General features: G+C 39.7%; 1 protein-coding gene across 1 annotated transcript in view; it reads right to left on the minus strand.

Annotated features, from left to right (window-relative positions):
- apba1a (amyloid beta (A4) precursor protein-binding, family A, member 1a) overlaps window positions 1–25,129 on the minus strand; it is a 58,957-nt gene that overhangs the window by 16,174 nt on the left and 17,654 nt on the right. Inside the window, exons 3-6 of the mRNA XM_030725598.1 lie at window positions 17,838–17,936; window positions 17,713–17,752; window positions 11,684–11,829; window positions 4,152–4,184 (exon numbers count right to left, since the gene is read on the minus strand). Of these exons, the coding sequence (XP_030581458.1) occupies window positions 4,152–4,184; window positions 11,684–11,829; window positions 17,713–17,752; window positions 17,838–17,936 (318 nt within the window). The remainder of the gene's footprint in view (window positions 1–4,151; window positions 4,185–11,683; window positions 11,830–17,712; window positions 17,753–17,837; window positions 17,937–25,129) is intronic.

Below are 25,129 nucleotides of genomic sequence, written 5' to 3' on the forward strand. Positions count from 1 at the left end.
ATTCGTTTAGGTGCATCTGTCTAGCATGCTCCACCGCCACCTGATCCAACTCACCACCAGGTGGTGACAGCTCAGCTGCTCTCTTCACCCGAGTGTCCAGAACATACGGCCGCAGATCTGATGATATGATTACAAAATCGATCATCAACCTGTAACCTACAGTGTCCTGGTGCCACGTGTACTTAAGTACATGGTGTTCTTTATGGACAAACTGTGGTTTACACACACGTCCAATAAGAAAACACCATTCAAGTTTAGATCAGGCAAGCCGTTCCTACCAATCACGCCCCTCCAGGTCTCACTGTCATTGCCTACGTTAGCCTTGCACAGTCACTCCAAGAAGAGTGGGTACTCTGAACTGTCATTCGGCGCATAAGCGCAAATAACAGTCAGGACCCATTCTCTTCTACTGGTGAAAACTTTCACGTACAGGCAGCAAGCCGAAGGGATACAAGAATACCCACCCCAGCTCACCGCCTCTCACTGAGGGCAACTCCAGACTGGAACAGAGTCTAGCCCCTCTCCAGGAGACTGGTTCCAGAGCCCAGGCCATGCATTGAGGTGAGTCGGACTATATCTAGCTGGTATTGCTCTAGTCTCACGCACTAGTTCAAACTCCTTCCCTACCTTCCCCAATAGCCAGTCTTGAAGCCGGGGATCGGTTCGCCAGGGCCTCCACCCTTGGCCACCGCCCGACACACATTTCACTTGACCCCTACGATGCCTCCTTCCCCTCCAGGGAATGTCTGGCCATCAGTTTATGCAGTTGAGTTATGCAGCAGGGCAATGATCCAAAGCCAATCAGCAAGTCCACCTATGAATTGCTCAGTAAATAAACAAAGATTTTGGATCTGCCTAGTCAAAGTCTAGACTTAAATTCGATTGAGATGCTTTTGTATGACCTTAAACAGGTCACTCAGACTTGAAAACCCTCAGTGCATATTATTTAAAACAATTCTGCAAAGAAGAGTGGGCTGCAATCCCTCCACAGCGATGTGAAAGACTCATTACAAACACTTGATTACAGTTCTTGTTGCCAAGGGTGGCACAACCACTTACTTTTTCCACATAGGGCCAGGTAGGATTTTTCCCCTTAATAAATCAAATCGTCATTCATTAGGGTTATGTTTGTCTAATGTTAAGTGTCATTTTGTCAGTGCTGTCCCATGAAAAGATATACTTAAATATCTGCAGTAATGTAAGGGGTGTACTCACTTTTGTGATACACTGTATATATGCACATATCTGTGCATTTGTAAACAAATCATACTTCAAATGCAAGGCAAGAGTTTCTGAAAGCAAAGAAATGGGATATTCTTTTATTGCCAAGTCAGTCACCTCATCTCAACCTAGTAAAGCAGGCTTTAGAGTGACTGAAACTGAAAGCAGAGACAACCATAAAGAAGCAGTAGACAGCTGCAGTAAAGGCCTTATAGCATTTCAAGGGATGACACACCATATTTAGTGATGCTGGTGGGTTCAAGCCTTCGATAGTTATTGACTGCAAAGGACTTGAAAAACAATTCTTACTTTTGTTTAACGCCTTGAAATAAAATTGAAAGTCTGCACTTCTTGAAAGTTTGACTTAAAATTCACTGTGGTGGTGAGGTAAATCACAAAAATTATGTAATTGTCCATATTGGGAAGTTCTGTTTGAAAGAAGGGCACTGTGAAATGACTGAAGATGAATTCAATATTTTTTAAATATAATTGCTGCTCTCCCAGAGTCTAATGATAAGGTTTATGTCAAGTATACTATTCTGTGCACAACAAAGACTGGGAACATATGTTAAATTATAATGTCTTTAATTATTCATTACTTAGTTCAGCTGTTGTGTGACCTCATGTATTCAGTTTGATGTTTTCTTGTGACCAGATAAGATCCCTAACATCAAATGTCATAAATCCTACTAACCATGATGAACCCTTAATATATGACGCATGTGTTTTCATGAGCATATGTGACAGATGTGAAAGGGTCTGGAGAAGCCGTGGCAAAGATTATGCTACATGTAACATCATTCAATTTGGTGGTGGATCAGTGATGGTCTGGGGAGGCATATCTATGGAAGGACACACAGACATGTACAAGATAGGCAACGGCACCCTGACTGGCATTAGGTATTGGGATGAAATTCCACTTTTCAGACCCTATGCTTGTGAACTGCGCACTGGGTTCCTCCTGGTGCACAACAATTTCTGGCCTTTTGTGGCAAAAGTATGTAGGTAGCTCCTGGAGGATGAAGGAATTGATACCTCCACACTCACCTGACCTAAATCCAATAGAATACCTCTGGGACATAATGTTTTGATTCATCCGACACTGCCAGGTTGCAGCTCAGACTGTCCAGGAGCTCAGTAATGGCCTGGTCCAGACCCACAGGACACCATCCATCGTTTCATTACCCTGATGCCTTGCCATTGTCAGGCAACAATTCAAGCACATGGGCGCTATACAAACTACTGAGTATCATCTTAAGTTGCTGCAATGAAATTCTGGCAAAACAGATGTTGGAAAAATAAGCTCTGTACTAGTATGCTAACCATTCTTTATAATAATTATGCTTATGTATATAATGCTCATCCAAACGGCTGTATTAGAGATGGACCTTTGTATGACCTCTCTAAACCTTATATGCTTTATTTGTAGAAGTGTGAAGACAAACGTTAACCACAGTCTTAATGTCACTTTGATCTTTATCGAAGTGCTTTATCTTAGTTACCGAGAAAGTTGACAGAGGTGAAGGGTTATACTATGTCAGTTTGTAGATCATGTCAAAGTGAAATTTTGTCAAATGTTGTGGTTTTTACTACCTCTCTCATCTGTGTACTTACTTCCAAATAAGGTCATATGTCGTGGTGCTGAGGCAGGGGTTTGAGAGGCACTTGCAGGCTGTCAAAACAACTGTCTCTTTATTGAAAGAAAATTAAAGATACAGTTGTTTTGACAGCTGTATCTTTAATTTGGAAATTGATTGACTGGCCTTGGTTTTTGATAAGTTTTTGAATTTATCCAACACTGAAATAGCCTGCTGCATCATTTTTCCAGTTTGAGTTTTGAGGTATTTTTGAATTCCGCCATCTGTAGGTTGATCATTTTCATTTCCACCAAATGATGTAGCATCCTTTTGTTCCTAAAACAGTCCATATCAGTATAGACATCAAGCATGATTTTTTTTCCTCCATTAATATCTGATGTGTTTTCAAAGTGTCCCTTTAATTTTTTTTCTGAGCACTGTATTATCATTGTCATTGAAAACTAACACTACAATCTCGCTTAGCTCCATAATAACAAAATCAGCAGTGTGGCTAGACTCTTATTTTCACATTTCTAGATAACCTTCTGTGCAACTAGTACAGAAATTTGAGAAATTTTGCATTTTGTCATCTGACTCCTAAAAAGAAAAATTTAGAGTTTGAGCAGCCATGAAAACAATAAAATCAAAAGAAAAAAAAAATCAACCTGAGAGAAACAGCACATTGACCACAACAACAAATATCCCCCCCAGCCCTCCAAAAAAACAAAACAGCACTGTAAGAAATATTCTATTACCTGCACCCAACAATAAATGGATTCCTTACATGCCCACTTTTCTATTCTAACAAGAAGGAGGTTTTCCAAATTATGAAGATGGCAAAAATATCTGAAATAAAACAACCAAAATCCCCAATGCAAAGTTCCATCCATCTTCTGCCTATCTCAGCTGTCATAGGCCGAGACTTGTACACCCTGTACAAGTCGCCAGCCTATTGCAGGACTAACACAGACATACAGACAACCATTCATACCTATGGGCAGTTTAGAATCACCAATTAACCTAACCCCAGTAACAGCCTGTCTTTGGACTGTGGGAAGAAACCGGAGGACCTGGAGAAAACCCACACAAACACAGGGAGAACATGAAAATGCCACACATTCAAACCCAGACCTTCTAGCTGTGAGGCAACAGTGCTAACCACCAGGCCACCGTGCTGCCAAATGTAAAGTTGTGTTAGATTCAGGAAATCTAACAGATTCATCAAAATGACAGTACACTTAAAAATAATCAAATCACAAGATAGTCAGAAAAACACTGAAATGGACAGAGTAAATCACATGAAAAGCTATACTCAGCAATGTGAAGGACAAGACAGTAATGTAGGTACTGCACCTTCTTCTTGTTGTGGGCCAATTTCTGAGCCGTCTGCCAAGCATGGAATAAAGCAGACAGGAGAATCTTGGGTTAGGGCAGTAAAACAGTCTAGATCAAAGACAGGAAAAAAATTCTATTCTGTGTAGTTCAGGTACACTAATCTCTAATGCCACTATAATGGTCTTTGTTATTTTGTTAACACTGAGTAACTGTGCTCATGTATAACTGGCTTTGTGAATTAAATAACTGTCACAGGTACAAATTACTATAAATGACACCCCAAAGGCTGATGCTCCAGCCTTTCAACAAGCTAATTGTATTGTATTGTTTTTAAATCAGCAATACAGCTAATCTGATATAAACAAGCAGCATTTTAACATGACAAACAAAAACAATTAACAAACAAATCATTTTTAAGTAACCCAAACTTATGAGCAGTACAGTAAAACTGATTTAATCAAGATTTTACTGTTTTAATGGGAATGATAAATGATGTATAAATCCCTGTATACAGTTGATAACACACATTATGTAGTTTACATAGATTACATAATAAATATATTACACAATATATTACATTCTCTGCATTTTGAATTTTACTATTGGCTATCAGCACAATTTCTAGAGGTGACTTTATTTCAATAACCTAAAAGCCCAAAATAGTCTTTATTCAGACTTGTACATAAATGATGCCCCACTTTTCACCACATATGCTATAGGAGTCACTTCAGCTGGCCTGAAGTGACTCCCATACCATATGCATAAAACGAGAACTGCCACTTTCCGCACAAAAGTTGGAACTTATAAAAATAAAAGTGATGGGAGTGCAAGAGATGAAATCCTAGGCAGATGGCAGAAGTGGCAGGTGGCAGCATTTTGGAACGTCTGGTTGAATTGCCTTCATACTAAGTCTGAACATTCTCCTTTTCAGCACATCAACAAGAATAAGAGATAAAATTCAATACTTTGATAGTTCACACTCATAAAAAGTTACATTTTTACAATGATATGGTGGGGTAATAATACCAATGTCAGTTTGCTATAAACATACATGAAGTGATACTCATGTGTACCATGGCTGCACAATCACCACCAGAGGACTACTGGAAGAAGACTAATTTCATAGACATTTAATGTTAATGGTTGGATCATTCTGTTTAGAGGGTGGAAAATGATGCTGAGCCACATACACACATTTCCAGATACACTGTAATTAATAAAGTATACATGCAATCGATACATGCGTGTGTAAGTAACATTTTTCTGCATGTTAACTTACTTATTGTTATATTAAAATGTTAAGCAGCTATGTTATGAAGTTTATGCATAAGCTTAATAAGGACCCCAGAATACAGGACTCAAATAAACAGGGCTAGACGGGCACCAGAACTAAACAAAACTAAAGGGAAAGGTGACACACAGCATGGTACACACTGATGATAACATGACAAGGAACAGACACAAACTGAGAACTTAACTACACACTCTAGGTAATCATGGAATATGCAAAAGGTGAGGGGCACACCTGAACATAATAAATGAGACAAGGGGAAGCAAAACTAAACACAAAGCACATGAGACAAGGGAAAGTCAAAGTAAAACAGGAAACAACTAGACAGAGACATAAACACAGACTTGACACACCGCATAGGAAATAAACAACACAATAAAACACATCAGACCAGAGACATGACAAAGGGACAGGACAGACATTAGAACACAGTGATGCAGGTAAGACAGGAACAAAGGGAACTAGGAAATCAATACGTCACAATAAATAATAAGAGGAAGTAAATAATGATGGATAAGCAAAACCAAAACAAACTGGGAACATAACAGAAACTCAATGAAAACAGAACTAAAAGAATAAAACACAAAATGCTGGGCACACGGCCCAGGACCATGACAGTATTAGTTAGTCATGAAACGTTCTCTCATGCATATCTCTATGGTTTTCAGGTATTCATGGAGTTCAACATGATTGTGGACAAGAACATCAAGCAGGAATTCTATGTCAGTCAGCACAGTCCTCGTCTTATTGGGATATATTAATCTCAGAAAGAGAATTCTGGGCAGCAGTTGACACAGCTTTCACAGCAGATCAAGGTTGGTCTATATCTACAGTATGGAGATAAATGTGCTGCCATTGGGGGCCATTGCGGTTGCACTGTGTGAATCTATGTCGAGATCTTTTTTAAAAAAATGCCTCTTGAAAAGTAGATGCATAGATAAACTGGTTGTGCTTTACGTAAGTAAAGACTTTCAAATGTACTCTTGATTTGTCTATTGTATTCTGTGTTAATACAAATTAATATATTTAGTTTGACATTGAGTAAAAACTTAAATGGTTTAAGGCAATGGGTTCCCACACAATTTTCTAGTAAAGTCAACTAAGTCAGGCTAAGAGTGCACCTTACCCACATCACTCAGTGCACCATCAAAGCGCCATCCATCTTTTTCTTCACCAACACCAGCATCTAGACTGTGTGTGTGTGTGTGTGTGTGTGTGTGTGTGTGTGTGTGTGTGTGTGTGTGTCCTGCCTTAATTCTTATCACTGCTGAGACTCCATTCTGCCATCAGAGTTTAATGGTCTATTAATGATCTCTCCTTACTGAAATCCTTTTACTTGAAGTTTCCATGTTTGGTTCCATTCTGTTGGAGTGCAAACTGGTCGGTGAGGAACAAGAAGGTTGTGCATCTCTCTCAATTGAATATATTTTAATTTTGTATATGACAAAGTTAAAAATGCCATTCTCAGAGTGTATGAGTTAGTACCTGAAGCCTATAGACAACGTGAGAAAAACCTCTTCGCAAGCATTTGTTGAGTTTGCAAGAGAAAAAGGAATTCTTTTTGACAGATGGTGTCTAGCAAGAAAAGCTGACTTTAACTCACTGTGTGAGTTAGTTACCAGGTTAAAATCTTCTCCTATTGATGTCAGAGTGATCGGAAAGTGAAAACCAACAATGCAATACAAAAATTTGTGAAAGAAACATTTAAAAACATTTGTGAAAGAATGGGAAACTCTCAGGAACTCGGTGAATTCCAGAGTGGTAGCATAATAGGATGACACTGGCCGGGTGGTCTATGCTGGCTATACCCGGCGAGAACGCTTTTTTGTGCTGCTCCCTGTTGATGTCATGATGTTCATATGTGTCCTTAGTATTACACACATTTAGCACATATTGCTTGTGAACAGTTGGTTGTTGAATACAATTTTCTAATGGTATATTTTGTTGAGTTCTTATTACACAATAGTTACCCTTGCACCTTGAAAATGAAAACAAAAACTAAAACTAAAATAAACAAAATAAAAACTAATGAAAATGAGCAAAATCACTCTAAAAACTAATTAAACTAACTGAATTAGAGAAAAAAGTTACAACGAAAATAAAACTAAAACTATACTGTAAACTCAACTATTATAACCGTGGGTCTTATCATAAAAGTATCCTGATTGAACTATTAACAATTTCTTTTGAAACAGAACCTTTGATTGATGATTGACTGATGATTCTCCAGCATTCTGAATTGGCCTTTCCCTTCTGATTTCTATTTTCAGGTACAGAATGATTTAAATCAGCAATGTCTTCCTCTGAATGCTCATATTTTATCTTTCAGGACTGATTTGACTGAGTTAGGCCTGAATTATGCTTCCGCGTCAGTCCTACATAGGTAACTGGAAATCCCTTCTAAACCCTATGTCATGATCCTGGGCCGGTGGCCCAGTGTTTTGAGTTCTTTTGTGAAGTTCTGTTTTGTTCTATTTCTATTTCTAGTTTTGACTATAGTTTAGTATTCAGATTGTAGTTTGCCTTTTTTTAGTTTTCCATGTTAGTCCTGGTCTTCTCTGTGTTCCTGTGTGTGCTGTCTTAGTCTTGGCCCTTTTGTATTTAGGTTCCCTTTCCCTTAGCTCTGGTTTAGTTCTCCCTGTGTTTCTCTTAGTGTGTCTCTCCCTTGTCTCATGTCTTGTGTTTAGTTGGTCAAGTTCTCATTCCCTCTGTGTGTCACTTCCTGTTTTATTTTGACGATTTTGTGTTCCTTGTGCTTTGTGTTTAAGGTTTTTAAGGTAAGTAAACTTCCCCTTGTCTCGTTAGTGTATTTTGTATTTTGTTCACCTGAGTTGTCACCTGTTTCCTTTTCCCTCGTTATCCCTTTGTGTATTTAAGGTCTCTGTATTGTTTAGTTCCTTGTCGCGTCATCGTTGATTTTTCCCTGCTGTGTGCTTTATGCCACGTTCATGTTTATACCACGTTCATGTTTATGCCACGTTCATGTTCATGTTTATACCACGTTCATGTTAATGTTCATGTTTATACCACGTTCATGTTTATGCCACGTTCATGTTCATGTTTATACCACGTTCATGTTCATGTTCATGTTTATACCACGTTCATGTTTATGCCACGTTCATGTTCATGTTTTTGCTACGTTCATGTTTATGCTACGTTATAGTATTTTTTTGGATTAAAGCGTTAAGTTATTGTTACCTCCTCGTATGAGTCCTGCATTGGGGTCCTCTCCCATAAGCTATGTCCTAACCTTAGGTGCACGTCTCAAGAACTGTAACTACACATCAGGTCAACACAGCCTGCAAGGACTGTGATTACTGCCTAGGGTTCAGATGGGATTTCTGGTTACATACAGTGTATCACAAAAGTGAATACACCCCTCACATTTCTGCAGATATTTACATTTTGGAGGGGAAATGACAAGCAGTGCTTAATTTGGACATTTACGGGTGTAGTCTTTTAGGGGTGTGCTGTTGCTGCTAGTTTAGACATTAATGGCTGTATATTGAGTTATTCTGAGGGAAGAATAAATTTACACTGTTATATAAGCTGCACAAAGACTACTTTTCATTGTGTAAAAGTGTCATTTTGTCAGTGTTGTCCCATGAAAAGATATACTTAAATATCTGCAGAAATGTGAGGGGTGTACTCACTTTTGTGATACACTGTACGTAGGTCCTGGAAAGACCCGATGCAGAAGTCTAAATCAGGCCTTATGATCTGCAAAGAGCTTTATTTATTTTACTCAAATTCACCAACTCATTTAAAACACATTGGGCTCATACATGATACAGTTTTTCCTTTCTTGTTGCTGAATTCCACTTTCTATACACACAAAATCCTTTAATTTCACAGTGTTAAAGAATAGTTAAATAATGTGGAGAATCTCGATATTGAATGGAACCTAGGACATAGAAATGTCATCAGTTTCTTTCAGAAAAATCACCTTTATTAATGTCATACATCTATGTTTTGCAGCATGCAGTTCACTGGTGTTGCTCTTATTCAGGGCCTGTCTCATCTATGCATACTACCTAAGTAAGGTATATTCAACTTCAACTTTGCTTCAGATGATTATTTTTTCAAATGTTGACTGAACAGGATCTGCATAACATCTGGAATCTATCTAATTTCTTTCCTTCTTCTTTTCACTTGCAAAATATGAATTATGAGTTAACTATGCAGTGCTAACACTCTGTGTTGTGGTATCATGTGCACATGCTGGTGGATGACCATGGGGGAGCCAGAAGGAAAAAGGAGAATAAAGTTAGTTGTAAGCCATATAGGTCACCATCTTTTTAAATTTATAGGTATTGTTGATAATGTGCTAACTACTCTTCAGAAAGAGTGGCAAGTCCTCCTTGTCTTAAGTCAGCATCAACAACATGCAGGGTTTTTTCTGCTAAGAGATGAAGCATGATTGGTCTGCCACTAGTTGTAACAGTGAGTCTGTGTTACCTTGCTTGTGTCTGTGTATTTTGCTGTTCTTTTTGGCCATTTGACATAAAAAATGTTATTGTATGCGTCAGTAAATTAATCACCACTTAAATAAATCTGGGTAAAATATTTTTTTTATGACAATTTTCCTTTGATTGGAGACTGAAACCTATGTGGGGTTGGTGGATGTTTTTTGAAAGCAGGAATAACTCTGATACAGCAGAAAGCTTTTAAAATGTATAAATAAAAGCAGCCAGGTATCAGTCCAAATCAAAGCAGCCCATTTTACTGTGAATCTTACATGTCTGACAAGCACAAAAAAGGTAAAGAGTGTTGCTGATTCAGCACATTTATGTTATTTATCTGAGGAAAATTAAGAATAATTGGAAGTAATACAGAATCATTAAGAACCTCGCTGCATTATTTTTTTCCTATACTCATATGTTTATTGTTGGCTTGTGTTTTTCATTTATTTAGCTAGCCATAGTTAAAATCCTGAAATACCAGTGCTTGGTAATGTCATCAAAAGGAACATATTTCTCCTGATATTTCTCCACTATAGATTTCTTCCCTGGCCGACATTCTGACTCCCCTTTCTTTGATGATGTTTAAGAAAGATGAATTAGAAGGAGAAAAATGTGGGGGAAAAAAATCTGCTAGCTACATCGAAGACATTATTCCTGTGTAAGTCATGTTTACAACAGTTTAAAGCCACATTGCAATGCTGTGATCAAACATTTACATGACATATAAACTGACTACATTAAAGAAAGGAGTTGTGCTAATTAATTTGATTGAGTCCACTACACTGGGTTCCAAAAAACTTAAAAGTTGAATCAGATTCAAGTTTTTTTTACCAAGCAACATAACATCCTCCAGCATAGCTTTAAGTTAGTCCTGATATATGCATGTGCATGTTCACGTGCACTATGACTTTATTTTTACACTATACTTATTATGGGAGTAAAAAAAGCTTTTTACTGTGACAGCTCAGTTTTCACAGGAGCCCATAATAACCCAGTGTTAAAGTGTTAAGCAGCTATGTTATGAAGCTTATGCATATGTTCAATAAGGAAGATCTGTAGTCACTCATCTGCTTTCCTCAGTGTTCGACTGCAAGTTTCTTCTTTACATCGCTTCTATTTCCACATGCTGTCAAACTTAAAACTGACATCACTGCTTTAGTACAATCATCTTTCTGCCAGCTTTTTTAAGCTAATCAGCCTCAACTCTGTGTAATTTAAATCTCACTGCTTACCTGTCATTCGCCCTCAAGACTCATCCGTGCAACCCACCTCCTCCAAGTTACTCAGTGCTCCATCCAAGCCTCCATCTTTGTCGTCACCACTGCCAGCGTACAGAGTCTGGAGGGTCCTGTCCTATTTCCTATTACTGCTGGGATTCCATTCTGCCATGATGGGCTATCAGCTTAACTGCTGGAGGGAGTCTGTGTCTTGTCTGGTTTCCCCATGATAAAACACTCAAAACTCTTGGCAATATAAGTTTTCAAACTGTCCAGATCTTCGTCAGATCATTGTCACTGTCTTCCAGAGTGCTCAAGTTAAAGAAAATATAGCTAATATATATTTTTATTACCTTTAAGGCTGTCAAGAAATAAACTGGTGGAGAAAACTAATAATTGAAATGTTTGTAATCAGTGGCACACTGCCATGTTAAATATACCAAGATTTTCATTGAAGTCTCATGTCTCTACAGCATAGTATCTGCTCCAAAGACTATCACTGCATCTGAGACTGTATGCAGATACACTTGAGATCACGACTTTGGATCAGTGTGTCAGTGTGAGTATGTGTGGTTTTACCTTAATCCGGCTGAGAGCCTCTTGTGCCTGCATCATACGGATGTTCTTGGATGGCGTCTTATCTGTCAACAGTTGAGTGGAGCCCAGGTAGTTGGCCGCAAAGATGATCCCATCAATTAGGTCATCTGGGTCACAGGGGCCTGGCACTAGAGTGATAAGACTACTTCAGACTCACTAGATGACACAATGTTTACTCACACTTTTGGGATTAATATAGAAAGCTTCACAAATATTATTAATTTGGGAGAATTATCTGTAATGTCCAAAAAACAAGATTAAGGCCAGTTATATTATTAATTTAAAAATTCTTCAAGAAAATTTTGTTGCAACAATAAATGCTAGTATACATCAAATCTATGATATTTTTGTGTTTATATATGTAAACATGGCTGAACATCCTATATTTTTATATATTATTCTTTAGCATTCTCTAGCAAAGCAGCAGCTACATCTCAGACTGCAGGCATTAGTTACCATGTTAAATCTTACAGTTCATGACAGCACAGTTAGAAAAAGACTGAACAAGTATAGCTTGTTTGAAAGGGTTGTGGCAGAAAGCTTCTTCTGTTTAAAAAGAACAGTGAAGCATGGCTTATGTTTGAAAAGTTAGATCTGAAAAAAAACACGAGACTTCCCGAAGATTCATTGGACAAACAAGACCAAAAGTGGAACTGTTTGGTCATAATGCACAGCCCCACATTTTTTTTCCTGGTACTGACTAACTGTGTAAGATGTAAGTTAGGTCCAGCTAATCTCACTCACATGTTTCTAACTTGCCCTTCCTTATCCACATTTTGGAATTCAGTTTTTGATTCACTTTAAGCTATTATGTATGTTAGAATTCCATACTCCCCTCTGACTGCTCTGTTTGGGATCATCCCTGATGCACATTCTTTACTCTCCCACTTTGAAGAAGAAGAGCCATTCTTAGCCATTGGAAGGATCCACACCCACCCACTCACTCACGTTGAATAAAAGATGCCCTTTTCTTTATGTAATTGGAGAAAATAAAATATTGTCTAAGAGGCTCTGACAATAAATTTTTTAAACTCTGGCTGCCCTTTCAGAATCACATTATGTTACTGACCCTGTAACTGCAAGGTATTTCCCTCACAATCTTTCCCTTTCTCCTCCCCTCTTCTCTCCTGGTCCTGTAATATCCTGTATACCTCACCTTAATACAGTGTACCCACAGATTATCCATAAATAATCATTACAGAAGCACCCCCCCACCCCCACCTTTTCTCTTTTCTTTTTTTTTTTCTATAAATGGCCCTTTTAATACACACACACACACACACACACACACACACACACACACACACACACACACACACACACACACACACACACACCAGGGTAGTATGATGATACCTGCTGAAGTTAAAATAAATGTACTCGACTGCCCTGGCGTTTTATGTTGTTGGTCTTCAATGTTCTTTTTCCTACTTGTAAAAATTAATAAACAAATCATATTTTAAAAGAAATCTTAGCAGTGCAGATAAACTGGTATGCCAGAGATACAGAATGAACCATCTAAGGTTGAAATGAAATGAAATGAAAACAGCACCCCATCAAGGTCCCAGGCACACTCCATATGCACCTGGCAACACCAATGAATGAGCTGCTAAAGGACAAGACACAATAACTCACCTCAGCACAACATGGAACTCCTGTCAGGCATCATAGCAGCTAAGATGCCTGGCAAGGCTCAACACATGAGCAGGGCCTAGAAAGGTGTTGGCAGAGATACCAGGGGAGCAAAACACCAACCTTAGTCACTCAAGACTGTAAGACCAGACTGACCAACCTGTGCACCACCTGGATTGATTACAAGAAAGCCTATGACTCAATGCTGCACACGTGGATCCTAGAATGCCTAGAACTGCACGAGATCAACAGGACCCTAAGAGCCTTCACCTGGAACTCAATGGGGATGTGGAGAACAGCAATAGAGGCCAACTTCAAGCCAATTGCACAAGTCGCCATCAAGTGTGGGATTTATCAAGGAGATGCTCTGCCCCACTGCTGTTCTGCATAGGCCTGAACCCACTCAGCCAGATAATTAATAAGACTGGCTATAGATATCAACTACACAATGGAGCCACCTCCTCTACATGGATGACATCAAGCTGTATGCCAGGAAGGAACGAGACATCAATTCACTAATCCACACCACTAGAATCTACAGCAATGTCATTGGAAGTGTAGTCGGATGGTAACAAAGAGAGGGAAGGTAGTCAGAACTGAGGTGACTGCACTTACCAGAAGGCAGACACTGAGGATAGCTACAAGTACCTTGGAATCCTACAGGCAAATGGGAACCATGAAGAGGCCACTAGGAAAGCTGCAACTGCCAAGTACCTGCAAAGAGTAAGGCAAGTCTTGAAGAGTCAGCTGAATGGGAAGAACAAGATCCGCGCTATCAACACCTACGCCCTGCCAGTTGTCAATAATCAGTTAGCCAAGGGAGGCGATAGAAACCACTGATGTCAAGACAAGAAAGCTCCTTACCATGCATGGAGGGTTTCACCCCAAATCCAGCACTCTGACACTGTACGCTAAGCAGAAGGAGGCCGAAGACTAGTAAGTGTCAGAATCACTGTCCTAGATGACACAATAAAGATCCATGAATACATCAGAAGGATTGCCACAAAGTATCATGTGATTACTGAATAACTCAGGCAGCAGAAACCCGAGGAAGAAGAGGAGCAAGAACAGGAACCATCATACACGGCATGTTCCACTGGCAGATAGAATAAGTGGCTGATATTGAAAAATCCAACAAATGGCCAGACAAAGCTGGACTGAAAGGCAGCACTAAGGTACTATTCATGGCAGCACATGAACAAGCTCTAAGAACAAGATCGATAGAGGCTGGGGTCTACCACACCAGGCAAGACCCAGGTGCAAACTGTGCAGGGATGGCCCTGAAACAATCCAAGATCAAGACTGAGATTCTTTATTCATCTCCCTTGGGAGAAATTTGGCTCAGTTTAAAGAGAAAAAAAGTACCACTGCACAGTTAAACAGAGCAACAACACCACAAAAAACCAATAAATACAGTAAGACAACACAATAAAATTTACATGGACAATAAATATAGTAAAAACAATATACAATTTATAAAAACAATGTAAAATCAGCCATATCGTTAGCCTAATAGCATAATTGCCTAAGTCATATTTTGGCCAAAATTGAGATATCTATCTAAATGAATCTACACTGTTAGCAGAGTAGAATTAGGTAGGTATCTCAAAATATGCCAAAATATGACTTAGGCAATTATGCTATTAGGCTAACGATATGTAATTTTCATGTTTGCTCATTGATCATCTTAATTGACAAATGTACAAATGAGTGTTTGTACTGTACCTGTTATATTTACAGAGAGGAGAACTATACCTCGTTCCTCATACCTCAACAACACATACTCCATGTGCAAAACATGGGAACTATTAGTTAAAATGTTATTTGCCTGTGCAGTGACTGCTCAGTCAAAGAGCTCCTGAAGGTAGAAGGGACTATGACCCATAATCTTACCTGCTCCTTTTATTAAATTGTGGATTTAAGTTTTTGATTTAATTATTACATTCCCAAACCAGCTAGTAAGCCCATACTGGAGAATGGACTCAATTGTTGCTCTATAAAAGATTGGCATTATATTTTTGCAAACGCTGAATAACTGGAGTCTACACAGGAAATTAAGATGCTGACAGACACTGTGGCAACCTGTGTCTGCCAGCTCAAGTTACTGTCAATGTGAACACCAAGGTATATGTATAAGGTCACCTGTTTAATGGCATTACTGTGTATGGTCATGGAGCTCCGGTCACTAGCTGAGATTAGAAGCTGTTAGAAAAATAAGCTCTGTCCTATTATGATAACCATTTTTCATTATGCTTATGTACTGTATATATTGCTTATTGAAATTACTGTATTAGTGATGAACAGAGATGTCTACGTGAAGCTTTGTACGAACTCTTCAGGAACCTTTTGTATAGAATGTGTTGAAATAACAAGAAGTGTAAAGACAGAGACTGACTGTTAGGTTCGGACCACCGTTAAATAAAGAAAGACACAGAAACCCGTAGTTGGTCTTTTTACCTGCAGGGAGAGTCTCAGTCAGCTAACACTCACGTGCCTCTGAAAGAGAGTCTGACTTCCTTCTTCCTGCCGGTGCTTTTATTTTAGCGTCACGTAAGTGTGTGGGGGGTGTGTGTATGTGTGTGTGACGTCAGGAAACAGGCGTTACCTGCTTTCCTCACCTGGAGGGTCCGGGTGTATGAGAGTATGTTTTGTGCTTACAATCTGATGGTCATGTGCATGTTTATGATGAACACATTGTGATACATAGAAAAACAGTTACATGTTTATCTATTCTAACACTGACCGTAGTCTGGAAACCTTCCTTTGACCTGTCTAAGTTTCATATTTGTGTACTTTGTTACTGAGAAAGTTGATAGAAGTGAAAGGTTATATTAATGTTGTGTTTATTTTAGCTACAGCAAAGGGCAAATGACTGTTCTTTTTCCATTTGAGACGAGACCTGCAGGGGCTGCATGTACCAAACTTGAACCTTGTAAACGTGAAAGTGTTTCTGTTACTTCCTCTCTCACCTACACTCCTTCCTGTTTCACCATGCGCTATTACGTATAAAATGGCACTGAGAGAGTTGTTCGAAGAGCACATGCTGATATTCTCCACTCCATTTTCTTGCAAGAAAATAAACATTTTTGCCTGAGACTGATCATGTGAGCCTAGGCCTTGATAAGTTTTTGAATTTATCCAACACCAACCAACCAAACATAGTAGTGGTGGACAAACAGAGGAAGAAAGCTGTAGGCATGGCAATGGAAAGATCAAGAAGAAGGAGCACAAGAAGCTCAATAAATACCATCTGTTTGTCCGCCACTATGCCTGGTTGGTTAGCCATCACCAGTTTGTCTGTCTGTATCTGGAAGTCCCACAAGATCTTAGCTTGGCCATTCTCAATGGCCCTTGGGGATGTATCCCATTTTGACAGGACTTCCAGGCCTTATTTGGCACAGATGTTCCTGTATACTATGCCAGCCACATGGGTGCCTGCTAGCATCTCGCACCTTGCTGTTATGTGATTGTCATAGGAACATCTCTGCAGATAGAGAGATTTTTTGTTTTTTGGTATAGCTGTTTGTGCTATCTTTCCTAGAGTCCCACCTTTATTTTTCTATGTTAAATTGGAGTCTTTTTCTCTGCATTTAGTTACTTCCTGTATTATTTTGGTAGTCTTTTGTCTCTTGTATTTTAGCCTGCATTTTACTTACTTTTTGTCATTAACCCTGATTTGTCTCATCGTCCCTTATCATCCAGCTACCTCTAGTCCCTTTGATTTGTCTCAGTGTGTGTATAAATGCTCAGTCTTTCTTTCATCCTCTGTGGTGTCATCTGTGTCGTTATCCCATGTTTCCCTGTGCTTTGGATTTAGTTTCTTTATTCTGCATGTTATATTGCTGTACTGTTTCCCTTTGACTTTTGTGATTTCTTGGACTTTGCATTTTCAATCAGCACTGAAAGCTTGCTTTATGTTTAAAGTGCTGCCTTTACTTTTGGTCCTCTCACTCTCACACTACCATTAACATAACAATATTAATTAAAATTTTAATTAAATTTGCTTTTCTATTAAAAATATTTTTAATAGAAAAGCAAAAAAATGAATGTTATTTTGGTATCAAAAATGGTTTTGAGTATCAAATATTTTCCTAGGTATCAGTACAGAATTTGAAATTCTAATATTCTGACAACCCTACTATTATGTTACATTTCACTTAACAGTATTTGACAAAATAAAAACTTTCACTACATAAAAGAAAACAGCATCCATGAACTGCATGTCACAGCCAATAAACCAAGTGAATTCATAGTCAAATTGCAATAAAAAACATCCTATTTTTATCAGCCTGCACCTATCCCTTTCACTTCTCTCATCATCTCCCTCTTTACCATCTATTCAACTCTTTAAACCCAAGTGGAGAAACCTCTACACTCACCTTCTACATAAGTGGGAAAGGATGCAAGGCTTCTCCTGGACTACGAATGAAAAAAGAGAAACGTCTTAATATATTTTCAAGCTTATGCAGTGACTATATAATGTGTAATCAAATGTTGACCACACCTCTTTACTGGTGGGAGAAGATTCAAAGCTGTCATCCTGCAACAGATGCTGACTGGACGACTCTGCTCCTGGAGGAGAGGGTGACCCTGAACCGGGAGACTGCAGGAAACGAATGAGGAGTAGAGAAAAAAGCACAACAACAAACACATTTTAATGGACTTGGAACCTTTGTGATGAGGCACATTGATCCAGATTATCATCCTATTCAATTCGCATTTATTTATATGGAATCAATTCACAACAACAGTCACCTCAAGACATTGGAAGGTAAAGACCCTACAATATTAGAACGAAACCCGAACAATCGCACAAGCCCCTATGAGCAAGCACTTGGCAACAGTGGGAAGGAAAAACTCCACCTGGATAGTTATAGGATCATTTTCAACAGTGCAGAGCCTGGTCTCCATAGTTAAAAACAAGCCAGATTTATTACAGATACCATTAGCGCTAAATTGAACTAAACATTTGACAGACTGAGCAGGGGAATAGTGGTGAGACAGTTAGAGAACTACAGGCCATACTTCTAGTGACACAATATGTGAATACTAAGAATATAACTTGCAAGGGATTCAAAATAAAGTGAAAACACAATCAATCAATCAATCAATCAATATACTTTATTATCCCCATGGGGCAATTTATTTTGCAGCCAACAGCAAAATAAATAAATAAATAAATCAACAAATCAGCCAACAATCAAACATACAACCAGGGACACAGAATCACTTAAAGAAAAACACAGAATTTTCTAAAAGAACACAGAATCACCTAAAAGAGTTCAAAAAGTTAATAGTGGTGGGAATAAATGAGAATTTAAATCTGTTTGCTCTGCAATGTGGCAGAGAGTACCTCCATCCTGAAGGCAATAGCTGATACTTTGAAGACAGGGGGTGAGTGATATCACCCTGAATCCTCTCTGCCTTTTGGGTGGCTCTAACCCTGTACAGGAGTTTCACAATGTTCTCTAACCTCCTTTTGTTATTGAGGCTCAAAGATCCGAACCAACAGATTAAAGAAAAAGTTAAACAGACTCAATCAAACAAGAATAAAACATTTTCACAAAAATATTATCCACGTTAAAACCCCTAGGTTTCCGATACAAATACATACGCTGATGAACCTTTGCACAAATGGCATCTGTATTTGCATTAAATGACAGTTTGTTGTCCAATATAGTTCCCAAATATTTGTATTTCTCCACTATCTCCATTTCCTGGCCATGAATATGAACAGCAGGTAAGGATGAAGTTTTCCAACCAAAGTCTATGATCATTTCCTTTGTTTCTGATGCCTTTATGTCCAGAAAGGAATGCCCACACCATGCTACAAAATCATCAACCGGCCATGGCCATGAAGCAGAGAGCTAATCACCGAGTTGTCTGCGTACTTAATTTTATATCTGTTCTGATAGTGGCTCTGACACTCATTTCTGTAGAGATAAAATAAAAGTGGAGAGAAGACACATCCCTGAGGGGAACCAGTTGAGGATAAATCTGTTAAAAAAAATCCATGAGCCAAGAAACCAGACCAGAATCAAGATTATATGTACTGGTAAGACATCTCACTAAAATATGGGCCTGAATGCAATTAAAAGCAGATGAAAAATGTATAAAAACCAAACGGGAAAAATTGCATGCACCATCCAGATGCTCCAAAACCTTGTGGAGCAAAGTGCACACAACATCCTCCACACCCTTACCTGTTCTATAGGCAAATTGGAGAGGGTCTAATTTTGCCTGGGTGGCACAAAAAATTTCATTTCTCACAAGTTTCTTAAATATTTTCATCACAATAGAAGTTAAACCAACAGGTCGATAATCATTTAAGTATTTAGGTGCTTTAACTTTGGGTACCGGTACTATACGATACGAGGGACTTTATGAAACTCAAGAGACTTTGAGAAAAGAAATGAAAAAATTCCAGCCAATTGCTCTGCACAGTTTTTAAGGAGATGACGGACGTGTGCGTAGATGGCTGGTCGACCCACCACTGGCTATGTGCTCCGGTCAGAGAACAGCTGCGACTTCAGGTGATATTGAGAGATTTATTGACAGGCAAGCATCAAAGTTGGATTCTTCATTGAACGGTTGCATACACATTCAATGTATGGTGAATAAAGATCCAAGTGTTGGTGCCAGAATACAGGTGTGTGTGTGTGTGTGTGGTCTCTGTGAAGTAAAAGTATACAGAAAGGTAATTTGAAACTATACAACCACGTTCTACATTATGCTAAATTATGCAGAATATACACATTGAGTCACATTACACGGTATACATAATAATACAGTTGCACCCAGTAACATTAATGTGACAGAGAAACTAAATTACTGCAAGTGGCAAGTAATGGCAGAACAATATAGGTGACGACTAGGCACCCGTAGAGCAATTCAAGCACAATACACTTGGTGACCAAAAGGTGGCGCTTTTTTAATTTTAATAACTGCTGACTGGCGACTCTGTCATACTTGTGCTTTTGGATCTCACAGCAACTTTTGACACAGTAGATTACAATATTTTAATTTCTCCCCTAAAACATCAGTTCTAGTTAAGCCATTTATAGCTTTTCGAGATTTAGAGAGTCTTGTATGCCCTTGTGACCACTTGCCTTAATTATTGTAATGCACTTTATGTTGGTATTGGCCAGGCCACTAGCGGAACAAATCAGAGCCGGGCCGGGGCAAATGATCAGGACCTTTATACCCAAATAATAAAGCTCATCATCATTTTACAACATACACATGCCCACAACAGCAGGAATGTGTATGTTATGAAGTGCCACTCATGTTAGCTTAAAGGCCTTTACACACCGGACGCGTAAATTTCATGCGAATGCTTCGTGCGTTAAACATTTTTCGGACTCTCCTGTTCTTAATGCAGCCTTTCATACAACCGCGTCATTTCACAGGACGAATTTGCAGCATTTATTTTTTCGGATCCCAAGTCTGCCAACAAGAGCTCAAACTGTCCACTGACATCCTGAAGTATACGCGAAAGCGGCCGTGGTGCAGCTTCAACTCCTGGATCAAACCATAAAACTCTCCCTGCTGCCACTTTCTTATGAGTTGAATGAACCCAGAATCTCTGTTTCTTCCTTCTCTTCTTCTTCTCTCTTCTTCTCTTGTTTAGAAACATCACAACCTCATTACATCGTTTGATGTCGACTTCCTTTCTTTCACAGTGCGTTTTATGAGGACGATTTATTCGCAAAAACGCAACGTGTCCGGTTACACAACAAGTTCGACAAGTTTGCATCCGAAAGGTTTCGAATTTCACATCGTTTTTACCCAACGCAACTGGTGTGAAATGGCCTTTAGTCTACAATCTGTTGCCAAGTGACTGATGATGACGTTGGTGGATGGTTGGTGATGAGTTTTACCCGCAATACACTTCAAGAAAATATCGGAGATCCGCTTGAAAATTTGCGTGTCATAAAGTTAAATGTAAGAGTGAAAATAAAGCCAGTCATGCAGTACAACATCTTATTCAATATTTTACACCTACTACATCACTAAGGTCTTGTAAAGTTTTGAGCAACCATGACTCAGTCCTGTCTGTGGCAACCTCTTAAACCCCATGTAAAACATGAATGATGGGTGATGTATCGTGGGCTGTGTACTGTGCACATTGGGCCATACACCATGCATATCGCAATACAATCAGAAGAGGGCCCGCCTTCTCCACCGCTCCTCGGGCGTGACAGAGGCCTGGCTACCGGAAATCTTATTCTTCTCTCCTCTCTCCCATCCGGGCCCCCTGTAGGCCCGTGCCAGGGGCATGCCGCCCTCCCAGCCCCCCCAGAAGCTCCGCCCCTGGGCCAGGCTTCACTGTTGCACTTACAAATGGTCCAGAATGATGCTGCTCCTCTGCTGACAGGGACATGTAAACATGAGCACATTACTCCCTTTCTTGCTTCCTTACACTGGTTGCATATTTTAGAATGAATTTTAAAATTTTATTGTTTGTTTTTAAAGTTTTGAGTGACCTGGCTCCCTCATACCTTGCAGACCATTTAAACATACAGGGGTTGGACAATAAAACTGAAATACCTATCATTTTAGTGGGGGAGGTTTCATGGCTAAATTGGACCAGCCTGGTGGCCAATCTTCATTAATTGCACATTGCACCAGTAAGAGCAGAGTGTGAAGGTTCAATTAGCAGGGTAAGAGCACAGTTTTGCTCAAAATATTGCAATGCACACAACATTATGGGTGACATACCAGAGTTCAAAAGAGGACAAATTGTTGGTCCACGTCTTGCTGGCGTATCTGTGACCAAGACAGCAAGTCTTTGTGATGTGTCAAGAGCCACGGTATCCAGGGTAATGTCAGCATACCACCAAGAAGGACGAACCACATCCAACAGGATTAACTGTGGACGCAAGAGGAAGCTGTCTGAAAGGGATGTTCGGGTGCTAACCCGGATTGTATCCAAAAAACATAAAACCACGGCTGCCCAAATCACGGCAGAATTAAATGTGCACCTCATCTCTCCTGTTTCCACCAAAACTGTCCGTCGGGAGCTCCACAGGGTCAATATACACGGCCGGGTTGCTATAGCCAAACCTTTGGTCACTCGTGCCAATGCCAAACATTGGTTTCAATGGTGCAAGGAGCGCAAATCTTGGGCTGTGGACAATGTAAAACATGTATTGTTCTCTGATGAGTCCACCTTTACTGTTTTCCCACATCCGTGAGAGTTACGGTGTGGAGAAGCCCCAAAGAAGCGTACCACCCAGACTGTTGCATGCCCAGAGTGAAGCATGGGGGTGGATCAGTGATGGTTTGGGCTGCCATATCATGGCATTCCCTTGGCTCAATACTTGTGCTAGATGGGCGCGTCACTGCCAAGGACTACCGGACCATTCTGGAGGACCATCCAATGGTTCAAACATTGTATCCTGAAGGCGGTGCCATGTATCAGGATGACAATGCACCAATACACACAGCAAGACTGGTGAAAGATTGGTTTGATGAACATGAAAGTGAAGTTGAACATCTCCCATGGCCTGCACAGTCACCAGATCTAAGTATTATTGAGCCACTTTGGGGTGTTTTGTAGGAGCGAGTCAGGAGACGTTTTCCTCCACCAGCATCACGTCGTGACCTGGCCACTATCCTGCAAGAAGAATGGCTTAAAATCCCTCTGACCACTGTGCAGGACTTGTATATGTCATTCCCAAGACGGATTGATGCTGTATTGGCCGCAAAAGGAGGCCCTACACCATACTAATAAATTATTATGGTTTCAGTTTCATTGTCCAACCCCTGTATATATATACACACCCCTCAAAGGTCTCTCAGATTGGCTGACCAATTACTTTTTGCTGTCCCCATGTTGAGATTGAAACAATGGGGCGACCGAGCTTTTGCTGCTGTGGCCCCTTAAACTAAGCTTTCATCACAACTGAGATGTGCGCCAAATTTCATTACTTGTTTTAGCTTTCCAAGCCCCTCAACAAGGTTTTCCTGTTTCATGGTGAATTGGCATCCCACCACAGTGCGCTATTAAATGAAAACAATTTTCGTACTGAATCATCATCAAGGTCTGACGTTTTTTCAGACCACTTTGAAGTGGATGGTGTAAAACTGGCAGGAGCAGTGCAACAAAGTATAACACATGGCATTTTTTTCTTGCCACTAGGTGGTGCTCTAACTATTATAGATTATATGCATATTAAATGTATAATGCCAGGCAATCACTGTTGAAGTACCCGTTACCTGTCCCTAAAAGCGGTGAACAGCTGGTTAAGACCGAGCATATTGCCGCTGAGCCGGCTGATCAAAGGACCTTTGAATTACCGTAATTCCCCGACCGTTTGTCCTAAATTGCGCTTTACACCCAACATAGGCTTATTACGGTGATTGTTGCTGCAAGTCTGCGAACAGCAACACTTCTGAAGTACACCGTGTTGCCGGCATTATAGGGTTAATGTGCTCATTAATAGTTTGGTCAGGACTGGACAATGTGGCTTTAAGTTACAGCAATTTTGTGCTTTACAGTGAAACACATAAATTACTCACAGTTTTCAAAATAAAGTAACACCAACTCTTAAGGCTTTTCTGACCAAATTTGGGATGGGTCTGCTCAACCAGCTTAAGGTTGTACCCCAAAGTGTAAAACAGGACATCTCCCACTAGATGGTGCAGTGACTATTGTTAAATATGGCCATACTGTAGATTTCAGGGGGAGACCTTTAATACACTTGAGAGGTTTGGGTTACAGATTGGTTAATGTATGTGTGAATAAAAGCCAAATGAAAATTCATGGCAAATGATCAAAATTCACCATGGCGCCACGACCACCCCCTTCAAGATAACTCAAAAACTTTGCAATTTAGGTTTACCCAGGATTGTCGGTCAGACTGACCAAATATGAAGTTGATCCCATGAAAACCCTAGGAGGAATTTGAAAAAGTATGAGGGTTGCAAATCACAAAAACAGGGCCAAAATTGCCTAATTACTTCCTGTTGTGTATAAGGCATCGCTCCAAAAGGATTTTCTGGTGCGTTTTGAGGTTACATACATGTACCAAATTTTATACATGTACAAAATTGGAGCGATGCTACTAGGGATATGCATGACTAGTCAACTAGACGACTAATCGTTGCTGTTGTCACTAGTTGGTACCAGACGTACTAGTCGGTAAGCCTAAATATTAAGGTTTTAATTGATGCCAGGTGCTGTAAATGTTTGTCCTAAATGTTATACGGTCATCTGCCAACAGATGGAGCTACAGCCCTGACATCATTACAGAAAAATGCTATAACTGTTAATCTTGGCCTGATACTTTTATTAGGACTAGTATTATTAGTTATTTTTGAAGTTTCACAATGTAACCTGAAGCGCATGTCCAGAGAAACATCCTTCCTTCAGTGCATTTCCAGCTACTTCCCCCAAAGTTTGTACAAAGAAGCAAAAAACCTAGAGGGACAAATGTGTTTGTACCTTTAAAAAAAAAAAAAAAAAAACTCCCGGCATTTTATGATTCTGTCTGCCACCACCGCATCTAAAACACTGGGACATGACCGACCAATAATTAACACACGCAATGCGCCTGCGCAACGAAAAACACTGGCAACAACATCGTCCACTTATGTAGGTTACATTGTAGCAGCTGAAGTCTGAATCTGGGGTAAGCTGGAGGAGGAGGCTGGAGGAGAGGGAGGTCTGAGTTTCACTGCTCAGGATGAAACCCGGCCTGGCGGAAGAAAATGAATGGATGTTTGTATTGTGTTGTTTTGATGTGTCATAAATTGTAGAGTGATGAGCATCATTCATAATGCACAGCTGCC

Source organism: Archocentrus centrarchus, unplaced genomic scaffold (genome assembly GCF_007364275.1).
Source record: "Archocentrus centrarchus isolate MPI-CPG fArcCen1 unplaced genomic scaffold, fArcCen1 scaffold_63_ctg1, whole genome shotgun sequence".
NCBI lineage: Eukaryota > Metazoa > Chordata > Actinopteri > Cichliformes > Cichlidae > Archocentrus > Archocentrus centrarchus.